The sequence below is a fragment of the Centrocercus urophasianus genome, unplaced genomic scaffold, assembly GCF_019232065.1.
Source record: "Centrocercus urophasianus isolate 14NV4802_14NV808 unplaced genomic scaffold, USGS_Curo_1.0 seq_31, whole genome shotgun sequence".
Taxonomy (NCBI): domain Eukaryota; kingdom Metazoa; phylum Chordata; class Aves; order Galliformes; family Phasianidae; genus Centrocercus; species Centrocercus urophasianus.
In genome coordinates, this window is record NW_024884878.1 from 5,746,220 (window position 1) to 5,758,676 (window position 12,457).

General features: G+C 44.6%; 1 protein-coding gene across 8 annotated transcripts in view; it reads right to left on the bottom strand.

The window, feature by feature from the left end:
* Positions 1-2,663: 2,663 nt before the first annotated feature.
* MUSK (muscle associated receptor tyrosine kinase) overlaps positions 2,664-12,457 on the bottom strand; it is a 45,839-nt gene continuing 36,045 nt past the window's right edge. For 4 of the 8 annotated variants that reach the window (XM_042829446.1, XM_042829445.1, XM_042829448.1 and 1 more), the window contains 4 exons: positions 10,821-11,010; positions 10,327-10,518; positions 5,512-5,660; positions 2,664-3,656 (listed from right to left, as the gene is read on the bottom strand). In XM_042829446.1, coding sequence (XP_042685380.1) covers positions 2,986-3,656; positions 5,512-5,660; positions 10,327-10,518; positions 10,821-11,010 — 1,202 coding nt within the window. In that variant the 3' untranslated portion in view covers positions 2,664-2,985. Of the gene's footprint in view, positions 3,657-5,511; positions 5,661-10,326; positions 10,519-10,820; positions 11,011-12,220; positions 12,381-12,457 lie in introns of all 8 variants that reach the window. The other 4 variants (XM_042829450.1, XM_042829449.1, XM_042829451.1 and 1 more) reach the window with 2 other exon arrangements.

Genomic DNA, 12,457 nt, shown 5'->3' on the forward strand with positions numbered 1-12,457 from the left:
TGTAACAGGTGGCTATAAGCTTTTCAGAGGGATAGCAAGGAAGAAAGGGTCGATCTCTATGTTAGAGAGAGTTTCAGTGTCATAGAGCTGGGGACTAGGAATGATAGGTTTAGTGTCTGTGAGTAAGGATCAAGAGGAGAGCCAACAAGGTGGACATGCTAGTGGGCATCTGTAATAGATCACCTAACTAGGATGAAGAGACAGATGAGGCATCCTACAAGAAGCTGGTAGAAGTAGCATGATCACCAGCCCTTGTTCTCATGGGACACTACACCTTCCTTTATCTATGCTGGAAATACAAGGCAGCACAGAAGAAGCATTGTAGGAGGTTTCTAAAATATGTGGAAGACAATGTCCTGTCGCAGCTGGTAAGGGAGCCTACCAGAATAAGAGCCCTGCTAGACCTGCTATTCACAAACAGACAAGGATTTGTAGGAGATGAAGAGGACAGGAGCTGTCTTAGACAGAGTGACCATGAAATGGTAAAGTTCTTGATTCTTGGTGAAGTTAGGAGGGGGCCCTGCAAAACTGCCGCTTCCAGAAGGCAGACTTTGAACTGTTTAGGATGGTAGTGAGGATCCTTTGTTATTCAATCGTGAAGAGTAAAGGGGTCCAGGAACTCTGGTTACCCCTCAAGAAGGAAGTCTTAAAGGCACTGGAGCAGGCTGTCCTCCGCTGACATAAGATGAGCCGATGGCGAAGAAGACCAATGTGGATGAAGAGGGAATTTTTTCCTGAGGCTCTAGGAGAAAAAGTGAACCTATTTCCTGTGTAAGAAGCGATGGACAGCACAGGGAGAATACAAAGAAGTTGTTAGGGTGTGCAGGGAGACAATTAGAAAATCAAAAGCCCAACTTGAACTTGGCTGCTGGGCTAGAAGACAACAAAAAAAATGTTTTTACAAATATATTAACAGTGAGAAGAGGAGGGATAAGGAGAATCTCCATCTTTTAATGAATGTGGCTGGGAAAATGACCACCAAGGACAAGGAAAAGGCAGAGGTTCTCAATGCTTTCTTTAGTTCTGTCCTTAAAAGTCAGACCAGTTATCCTTGGGGTACCCCCTTACCTGGGAGTCTTGGATGGGGAGCAGAATAAACACACTACAATTCAGGTGGAAAGAGGTAGAGAGACCTTCTACACCATCTAGACTGTAGCAAGTCCGTGGGGCCAGATGAAATTCACCCAAGAGTGAAATGGGGATCAGGCCCAGACAGCTTTGGTTCACAAAAGGCAGGTCCTGCTTTACCAACCTGATGTTCTTCTATGATCGAGAAACCGAGCTGGTGGATGACAGAAAGGCTGTTGATGCAGTCTACCTAGACTTTATTAAAGCCCTTGACACTGTCTCTTGCAGTATTCTCCTGGGGAAGCTGGCTACCTGTGGCTTGGACAGGTACATTCTTTGCTGGGTAAAGAACTGATTGGAGGGCTGGTCCCAGAAATTAGTGTTGAATGGAGTTAAATCCAGCTGGCAACTAGTCATGAGTGGTGTGCCCCAGTGGTCAGTATTGAGGTCTGTCCTGTTTAACATCCTTATTGATGACCTGGATGAGAGGACTGAGTGCACCCTCAGTAAGTTTGCAGACAAGTTGGAAGGAAGTGACAGTCTGCCTGAGGGTAGGAAGGCCCTACAGGCTGGTTTACTAAGCTGAGGCCAGGGGGATGATGTTCAACAAGATCAAGTGCCTGGTCCTGGCACTTTGGCCACAATAACCCCAGGCAATGCTACAGGCTTGAGGAAGAGTGGCTGGAAGGCTGTGTGGAAGAAATGGACCTGAGGTGTTGTTCAACACCCACCTGAACATGAGCCAGCAATGTGCCCAAGTGGCTAAGAAGGCCAATGACATCCTGGCTTGGATCAGAAATGGTGTTGCCAGCAGGAGCAAGGAAGTGATTTGTATTCTGTAGGAGTGGTTAAGTGCTGGTACAGGCTGCCCAGGGAGGTGATTGAGTCACCATCCCTAGATTTGTTCAAGAAATATCTAGATGTTGTACTAAGGGCTATGGTTTAATGGAGAAATATTGGAGTCAGGTGGACTGGATGGTCTTGGAGGTCTTCTCTAACCTTGGTGATGCTACAAGTCTACGAATCTATGTTTCTTCCTGATCTCAGCATGGTGGGCACTGTACTGCAGGCACAGGGAAATAAACACACTCGAGAGACCAGATGGGTGCAGCACTGGGCCTTTAGGGTGAATTTGTCCATTAACAACCAGTGGCTTTGTTGTAGAACTGGGTGAGAAGACTGCCTACTATATATGAGATTTTTGTGAGATCTTAGAAAAAATCAGATGACCCTCAATGTGGACTTCCCTCTTTTGAAGATAAATCTTAGGATAGGATTTTGTTTAACATGACATACTGGCTACCACCGGTGGTCCTGTGGGCTGATGATTTGACTATGTGTTGTGTTCATGAGCAACAAACAGAAAAAGGGAGTTAAAAAGTCAGTGGACTATGCCTTCAGCAATATCCTTCCTCTACAAAATGAAGTGAGCATGTAAAAATAAAATGATACGCAAAATCCACAACAGGATTAATATCTGCAATCTTTTTTTCCTTTTTTTTTCTTTTTTTTTTTTGTTACAGATAGTAGTTGAAAACATATAAGGAAGGGAACAGAAAGTTAAAAGCCAGGTGCATAAATGCAGAACAGGGAGAAAACTGCTGGTTAAAGAAGTTGCCCCAGGAAGGGGCTGCCGGGGAACTCTGTGCTCCTGGAAATGACTAAAGCAGGTCCTGAGCTAACGCAGCCAGCTCACCAACCAACCCAAGGAGCACTGGCTTGGTGGCTGGGAGCTATCCCCATAATTTGGGAGGTACAGTCCACCGCGAGGAGGTATGGTCCACCCTGAAGGGGAGCAGTCCACACTCCTTGCTTGGTAGAGGAACAAGATTTTTCTCCTCCCTCTAAATCAGAGCTTTGAGCTCAGGAGCCTGCAGGCAAGTAGGCGTGACAGCCTCCTCACCACATCCCTCAGACTTATGGGGAGGCCACAGCCCTCTCATACATGCGCTCCAGGATGCGGTGAATACTAGCAAAGCTTGGCCGATCAGCTGGCAGCTTGCTCCAGCAGAGACGCATCAGGTTGTAGAGCTCCAGAGGACAGTTGTCTGGGCATGACAGGATGTTCCCATCCCTCACGTAGTAGATGACCTCCTCATGAGCCATCCCATAGTAGGGCTGCATGCCATAGGAGAAGATCTCCCACAGCACCACTCCGTAGGCCCACACATCAGACTCTGTGGTGTACCGGTTATAAAAAATGGATTCGGGGGGCATCCAGCGGATGGGGATGGCATCATTCTCATTGGCTTTGTAGTAATCAGCTGAGTACATGTTCCTTGAGAGGCCAAAGTCAGCAATTTTGACCACCATGTTCTCCCCCACCAGGCAGTTCCTAGTGGCCAAGTCCCGATGAACAAACTTGCGCTCAGAGAGGTAGGCCATGCCTGCAGCCACCTGCTTGGCAATGCAGAGCTGGCTAGTGCAGCATAGTGCCAGCGGACTGCGGAGGCAGGCCCGTGCCTCCAGGCTACCCTGCACCAGGCTGCAGAAGTTGCGGGGCGAGCGGTTGCGCAGGTACTCATTGAGATCACCGTAGGCCATGTACTCAAACAGCAGGCACATGGGTTTCCCAACAGCACACACACCTGGAAAAAGACAGATGCACCATTCAGGTCATTTGTAGAGAAAGAAGTTTCTGCTGTGGCAAGGCCGAAAAATATCCAAAAATACTTAACACAAAAGGGAGATTCCCAGGAATGCATGTGGGGACATAGGAAAATGTGAAGCATGCAAATACCATCAAATTTCATGTTTCTTTATGTCTTTGAAGCTCCTTCAACAGGAATCTGAATCCAAACTTTGTGAGAGACACAAGTCATTAACCCAGCCTGAGTGATGGGCACATGCTTGGTTCTGCACTAGCTTCACCAGGGTCCAGTGTGAGCAGTGGACTCTACTCCCACAGTGCAACAGGATTTAATGTGATCCAGCTGCACCATGCCAGCCTGCAGATAAACATTTACCCTGCTTTGTCCAATGATTTCTAATGATCTACTAATGTGATTCAGATCAGACACACCAATTAGATGTACCTAATATACATATTTTACAAGAAAAATTTGAAATAGAAGAGTCTGTACTGCATTAGTATTGTGAATGCATGCAAAGATCATCAGTTTATTATATAAATTCCCAAACCTAACATTTTAACCAGATTTACGGAGCACACAGTAACTAATAAAGCCAGTTAGAGAGATAGGCAAAAATATTTATGTGCCTGCTATTTAACTTCTCAACTAGCGAAAGCCAGAATTTGAAGGGAACGTGTTTTGCTTCCTTAGGGCCGTTTAGCAATTGGTGATCCAGCTTATTGTGAAATCTGAACTTCATGTTGATGACCTAACACATGAATCTTTGAGAAAAAACAGATAGCTGTTTCCAGTGTCATAAAATCAGGATCTGACAAGCATGAGGAGAGTATGTGAGGGTTTTATCGTCTAAGCTGTGCTCAAAAACTTGACTGCTTTCCCCACACCCCCTGAATGTGAGGTTAGTTTGCTCCTGTACCTTTGCCTTTCCCTGACATACAATGTGTTGACAATAAACATAATGTGTACTTGAGACTGGGGCATTTCCTGCTGCTCTCTTCTGTTGCCAAAGTGCTCATGTCAACCCAATTTTTCCAAACCTGCAGTTTATGCATTTCCAGATTGTGCAGAATTTCCTATTGAAATAAATTAAATAATAAATATTTTTTTAAAAATCTCAGCTGCATGTTCACAGGGATCAGGTCTGCCTGCAGTAACCCTGAGTGGGACTGCGAGGTGATGGTGGAGAGCAGAATCTAAAGATTTACAGAAATAAACTCCAGTTGGCAGCTTTCTGTGAAGAGGAATGACCTATTAGCCAAGATGTGGAACCAAGTCTTTCTAAAAAGTCCGAGAAAACATAGTTTTGTTTCAGCTGTGAAGGGAGGGGAAGGAAGAGACTGTCGTTGTGGTTGGCTTTTTTGTTTGTTTGCTTCACTTGTTTTTTTAATGCTGGTGAATGTTCAGACATGACAATAGTAAGTGGGATCCATAAAACTAACAAGACATGTGCTTGTTTTTTTTCTTAAGTACCCGCAAAATAAATCACAGCTCCAGGAAGCCCGTGTCTTCCCTGCAAAACATCTGCTTCAGTGTTACGAAGCTGGAAGCAGATCTAAGCAGCAAGATGGTCAGCAGCAGGCTCCACCACAGGATGAGCAGGCTTTGTTACAAGGTGCTGTCCTGCTAAGGCAGCTGCTTAAGACCTACATTTCCAGACTTGTTCTGGTGAAGAATTTAGCAGAGCATGCAGTGACTCATAGCAAAGCTCACCCCTTTTGAACAAGCTATTTTCTCTTGTAGAACAGTCCATCATCACTCAGCACTGGTCATGCATGCCTGTGCCCCTAGCAAAACGCCAGCAGATTTGCAGGAGGAGGTACCCCCATACATGGGCACCTCGTTCAGATACCTAAGAGCTTGACAATGTTTGGATTGTCAAATTCAGCCATGAGGGCTGCCTCCCTCTGGAAGTCGGCTTGCATGTCCGCAGATGCTTCCTCTTTGAGCATTTTCACTGCCACCATTGTGAATGACTCATATGGCAGTAGTCCTGGGGCCCTGGAAGAGAGGGAAGCATTGTAGAGAGTTGCAAGCACATAAAACACAGGCTTTTTTTGATATAAAATGATGAAGCACTGACTCAAAAATAAACATATTTTATATGAAAATGTTGAAAGAGCCTCCTTGCACTCAATTTTGCTTCCCCCTCTGCGCACTTGTGGCACTGGAACATCTAGCTACTATCGGAGAATAAGTACCAATTAGAGTAAGCATGTTCTCCAGGATTTTATATGAAAATAACCCTTTGGCACAGTTCAGAGGATAGGTGGAGTTGTACACCTCTAATTTAACAAATTTAAAGCCCATTAGCTAATTTTGGTTGCATTTAATGCAGTGGAGCTGAGGTCCAGCAAAGAGTAATGCTCCTGCAAGTGCTGTGGAAATAGGTGTAAGAAGGTGTAAGAAGGAAAAATGCACAAATAAACCCCGTTAAGCTCATGCACTAATATGCTGTGTTAAAAGCTGAATCTTCATGTTTTAGACAATCTGTAGGAAATGGAGCTTTTGACTTCAAGCAAGCACAAGCTCATTCTGTTTCACTATCCACATGTCACTCCGCCCTCAGCAAGTTTAATTAAGCACACTTACCAAAGATCCAGGAGTAGCGCTCAAGCATGGCAACTTTCCATGCTTCAGATGTGGGTCAACCTTCAGATACGCATTTTGTTGCCCATGCCTGCTCTTCCCAGGGTCCTGCAGTTAAGGCACGCTCCTTAAAGGCAGCTAGAGCCCATGAACAGTGGCACCCATTTACAATTTATGCTCCTGCCTGACTGCCCTCCCATTGCTCAAATGCCGGGTTACTTTACTGCTCAGCAGTCACAAGAGGAGGTTCAGATTTCCAAAGCAAACTTCCAGTTTCCTTGTCACCTACTCCAGACATATGGTAGTTGCAACAGATGCACTCAGATGCTGTAAATGTCAAATGTCAGAAGATGGCAAGATGCCCATCTAGAGAGGAATATCACAGGCAGCTGGACCGCAGCTGAAGGGCTTGGACAAGGAGATCCAGCATGCCAGAATGGAGGAGCTGGCTCAACATTTGTCTATTACTGCCTTTGCTATAGCAAAATGTCCTACTTTATTACCCTGTGCTGGCAGCAAGGTTCCAGGATAGCAGGAGAGGAGACCTCTTTTAATGCACCCACTGCTGCCTAATTGGAGCACCTGAGAAAGTCAGCAGCAATACTCTGAAGATATCAGCAGAACAATTAAAATGAGAAACAGGAGGGCATTTATGTCTTTCAAGCAGCCTCACTGTAGATTACCTCTCATGACTGGCTAGCAGACTAGCACAGCAATAACAGCTTCATATTGCATGCTTTGCAGAAGGAAGCTCACCTGGGCCAAAGCCTAAAGTACACGTATCCACCTGCTCTCCACTGAAATCCTGTAGTGTACACTGACCTAAATGTGACTTAAGTAAGATTATGCTACATAGAGCTTTTGCTGGGCCTTCTTCAGCCCTGTTCTTGCAGATCCACAGAAACTGCACTGAACAGGGAGAAAGGCTCTGTGTGCAGTCCTGGCAGGCAACTGCCAAAGTTGAGCCCCTCAATGCCCAAAAAACGTTGTGAGCAGGAAGAGATGGAGGCACACATGCAGAGCAGCTCCTGCTTCTGAAATCAAACAGGAGAATTCAAGTTCTAGGCTGGAGTGTGCTTTCTACAAAACAGCTCGTTTTCTTCAAGATACAGGAAACATCAAGGAATTAGCCTGGATTTCCTCTCCAGTGACTCCCTACATGCTTTAGGTGAAATACCTCACTGTTTGTGCACAGGGCAACAGCAGCTCTCCTCACTTTCTCTACTATCATCGGATCTCCGCAACACTGGCAGAACTTTAGGTACCAGCTGTGCAAGAAGAGATTTTGTCCCCATTCTACGTTTAGAGGACACTTGAATTTAGGTTTCCAGTCAGACCTTCTTTCCAGAGCAGCGACTGTGGGGGAAAAAAAAATGTGGAGCTGCTTGAATCTGTATTTGAGGTTGTGACCTGTGACAGATCTTCCCCAAGCACCATAGCCGGGTAGCTTCTGTAAGGCCATTAAGTGGTGTCATTAACTGAGGGGTGTGGAGACCCACCTCTACACTCCCTGTCGGAGAAAAATTTCTGTGGGAGCAGAAGAGTGTTTTGAATGAGTATTGTATGTAGGGTATTGTTTCTTAAACTAACATCTATGCTGTCTTTCATCTACAGTGAGACAGCGGATCAAATACTCCTTGAACAAGAAAGAACATGAAGAGATCTGTGAAAGAAGAAATCTTGCCACTCTGACCTCTGATCACCTGCCCATGGCCCAACCCTGGCCCTTGGGGCAGCCTTGTCTCCAAACGAGGCCTAGTCAGGATGAACCTGTGCTGAGTCCGACATTTTGTTTTAAAGACATCTGCTAAGGAAACTGGTTACTTCCTCAACCCCTTCAGTGTGTACGAGCCCTCAGCGGACACTGCAGCCTTTCAGGAGGAGCAGGTAAACGATAGCCAGACACTTCCTGTCCTAACATGTTGCTTGACCCAGGAGTGAGTAAACACTAAATCAGGCCTCACGGCAAGCCAACTGGCAAAGGCATCACTGGCACTGTGTGCAGAGCTGTGTTTACAAGAGCAGAAGAAATATGAGACCAGGAGAAGTAAGAGGGCTGCTAAACTTAGCTTAAGATGTCCAGTTAACACATGCAGACAAGTACATTTTATTCATCTACGATGGCAAGGTAAAAGTTTGAGTCATCTTGGAGCTTGTGACCTGAAGGGATGTGCTGCTGGTGCTGCTGGATGTCAGCGTATCAGCCGCTGCTGGCCTGAGAGCTGTGCATAGAAACACCATGAGCTGAAATCTACCCTGAGAATATAATGCTTCAGAAGGGCTTCTGATGGAGAAGTAGTATTTCTTCAGCTCCTGAGAGAAAGTGTTTCTGAGAGTATAGCATGCTGCACATTGCAAAAGCTGCCTAAAAGACTGTGTTTCTTGCTTTTTTCTTTTGCCATTTTGCACTGACAATAGCAAAAAGGTTTTTCTAAAAGGAATTCCAGCACTGGGGTGGATGAAATGCACATGGAAGCTCCCTGCACCACTTTAACACTTGCTTCCTTCAGCACTTCAGTGAAGTTCAGGCTCCCTTTGAGAGGTCCTGCTCAAGGTGGATGAGAGTCACCTCTCAGCAGGGCCTGGGCAGCACAGCACCAAGGCTACACTGAAGCTCCAGTGCAGGGTGACGCTTGGCAGGGGACTGCCTGCCCTGCTGTCACATCCAGGAGAAGGCTCAAATGATGGGACATTCTCAACACTGTGCCATGGCCAGAACAGGGACTGCTCTGCACCCAGGCAGCAGCTGTGACGCAGTCCACACTGCATTGTTCTCAGCTCCAGTTCAGATGCATTTGGTTCAACCATCGAGGCTAACAATCAATCACAGCTAAGCATCTGCAGTTTTCCCACTGCCTGCCCTTTAAACTTCTGTTATTTTTAGCTTGCTCTATATTAAAGTATGCCTGCGTTTCTTCCATATCTCTTCACTTGGAAAAAAATTCACCTATTGAAATTGTTTTCTCTGCTCTAACAATGATTTAACTTGTCCATAACTCATTTCCTAGTGCATACATCCACAGCATAACTATAAACGTTGAAAGTATCTGCACCAATGGCTGCTTTCTGCACAGAGTCCTTCAGCTTAGAAGTTACTTTCACCAAACAGGTTATGGATCTGATAGTCCCCTGGTGGCTTTGGTCATACACTACTCTACACAGTGCAGTGACAGAGCCAGCTACGTCCCAGAGTTATTACCTCTGGAGCACAAAGAATACTCACCCTAAGCAAAAATGGAACTGGGCAGTCTGTCTCTCTTTTTTCAGGAATTTGGAGGGGGATTTTCTAGGAGCAGATCAGCCAAAGGCTGTCCTGCAGGCATTACAGAACCTGCTAAGTATAACAAGATGCCTTCCATTCACTTCAATTCTGGGTTTTCAATGAAACGTGTTTCACATATGAAGAAATATATGACCTCACCTCCCATGAGGTTTAACAGAACTGGGACCTCATCTAATGCCTTAAATTTAAAACAGGCAACAATGATCGTGAATTCCAAGAATAAAGACTGAGTAAGTAGGATGCACATGCACGCAAAAAGGATGTTGGATCAAGTCGGCTGAGGTTTCAAGGGATTTTTGGTTTAGTTTAGTTTTGCCACTGAATCAAATGGAAACTGGATCAGGATCTAACTGCATCATGACATATCTCTGTGGTAAGTACTGGCCAATGTTGACTTTGTAAAGGAGCACACCAATACACACTGTCAATTTGCAAACACTGGGATATACAAGCATTTCACAATAGGTCATATGTCACAGGCATTACTCTTGGAAAAAATACAAGGATTATAAATTTAGCTAAGCTTTTATACCAGGCTTTGGCATGTGAGTATGACACAGTATTTACTAGAGAGAACAGGAGGTTCATTTGTGGGAGTATTTTAACAAATATCAGGGGGAAGAAGTAGCCACGATAAACAATTACTCAAGCTTGAGTTTAGCTGTTTGAATCTTCTACTAATTTTGGTTTGGGTAAATGGACAAAGGATTTCAGGTGTCCAGACAAACAGATGTCCAACTGCTTATCTTTTCCAGGTACCTCCATATAGAGACGATTCACACATGGATGTCTTACCTTGCTTGGAAAACTCTCCCAAATGCTCCTTCCCCAATATCTCTCACATATTCAATATTGTTCCTGGGATACTCCAAGCTGAGTAGTTTGGGATTGAGGAGAAGAGGCATCCGCTGGTACATGGGGTTAGGGTGCAGCCGGTCCAGGAGGAGTTCAGAGGGCAGAGTGGTGAGTGTCGGTGTTTCTGACTCTCTGAAACAACAGAGAAGTTGTTGGTCAATGTGCATGGCTCCTGATCTACATCTGTACCATGGGGTTGGATTCTTCCAAGGTGGGAAAGAGAGGTGTGGCAGGGCTGCTGAAAAAACCTTGCAGCATTCTCTCACCATTTCCCCAAAATAACCACCAGGCTACTTTCCACAGAGGTACACCTCAGAACTTACACTGGCGCTGCCATGGGATTCTCCCTCCTGCAGGAGTTTGCAGGACTCAGAAACAGGCAAGTTCTGTTTCAAAGCAGCATTTGTTGCCTTGAACTGAGGCCTGGGCTTTACCTTTTCTTGTTTTTCCACTGCTTTCGGCGACGGCAGCAAACAAGGGTGATAATGCCAAGGATCACGATTAGAGCAAAGCTGGAGATGATCGAGATGATAACATTCATGGAGTATGTGGGGGAATAAGATGGAGGAGGGGGGAGGTTTGGTGTCTCTCCATTTGGTTTTCTTGTTCCTAGTGATAACGATGCTGTAATGCAAACAAAATCAGAAGATGATATCTATTCTATAGGGATGTGTCTTTCTCTCAAGATGTATTTGTGTACAACTGACTAGCCTGTTTTCCTGGTAATTACTAACATTACAGATACAACAGTAAGACTGTTTGAAAGGACCGTACTAAAGAACTTTTGTATACACGAAGAAAAACCTATTTCTGCTTAATAATTGGGGAAGTGCAGGACCTAGTAAAGACACAGTTCCTGTAGAACTAGGAACTTAGTTTTGATAAGCAGTCAGATAACTTGCAAGAATTACAGGTGAAAGATTATATCCAATGGTCTCAAAGTGTTCAAATAAGCTGAAGGCCTATACTGGGATTGAACTAGACTCCACAATGTGGACCACAGTGAATCACATATCCTAGAAGGATTCTGCAGGTACAAGCAGGTATATGCTGATATTTTCCTGGACCATCCTTCTCCCTCCAACAGTTTCACATCTCAGTGACTTTATGGGTCAAATATGGTAAACTACTGTAAAATTTCACTTTTTTTTTTTAGGGGAAAAAGAAATCAGGTATACCTCTGCTGATTGTTTCCTGAGCTATTCTAGAAAATGATTGAGAATGGAAAAATGGAAATTTTTAAGGCCAGCTAAATTGACACTGACTTGAGTTCCATTGACTCTACAGCATCTCTATTCTCTGTGCAAACAGAATTGTCTTGTTTTCAAGCCCTGAGATCCTAAAACTTGATGAAATATTAAAACCTTGTATCATTGATGAAATATGTTTCAAAAATTGTTCTTTGAACAAAAAAAGAGTGAAAACGTTTCCATCTTTTTCAGATTTATTTTTAGATATATATCCTTCTAATGTTGAAAAAAAAATCACCAGAAGCAAAATAACTTTGGAAAATTTGCTATAAGCTCTCCTTTTCCTTTAGAGCACACTGTAGCCAACCTATCCCTCATAATACCACAGGAAATCTGATTTCATCTTTTAGCCTTATTATAATCTCAGACAAGGAGCTCTATTTGTCTGTCTTCATTTGCCCATCTTTAAAGTATATATTACACCTTCAGACTGAAGATGATGAGTGCATTTGTGCAAGGAACCAGTGCTGGATGAGTCTAGAACACAGAATTAATCAATGGGGCCATGAGACCCATGGTGTGATGGGCAGCAAGTCAACACTTTACATGGTCCCAAAACAAGTACAATGACAGAAATGGCCTACCATCTCCACAGGGAGACACGCTGCAGTACTCCCAAGTGACAGATGGGTCTTTTGTGTAGCACCAAGGACGCTCATTTTCACCTCCTGGGTTGCGGCAGTAATTCTCAGCATCAGACAGCTCGGGGAAAACCTGAGGAGTCCTTCTGTGTAAGTGGGGAGCCTTGGAGTAGGAAACCATTTGGATTAGTGTTTGAGTACAATTTTTCCTGCTGGTATTAAAAAAAACAAAGGGGAAAA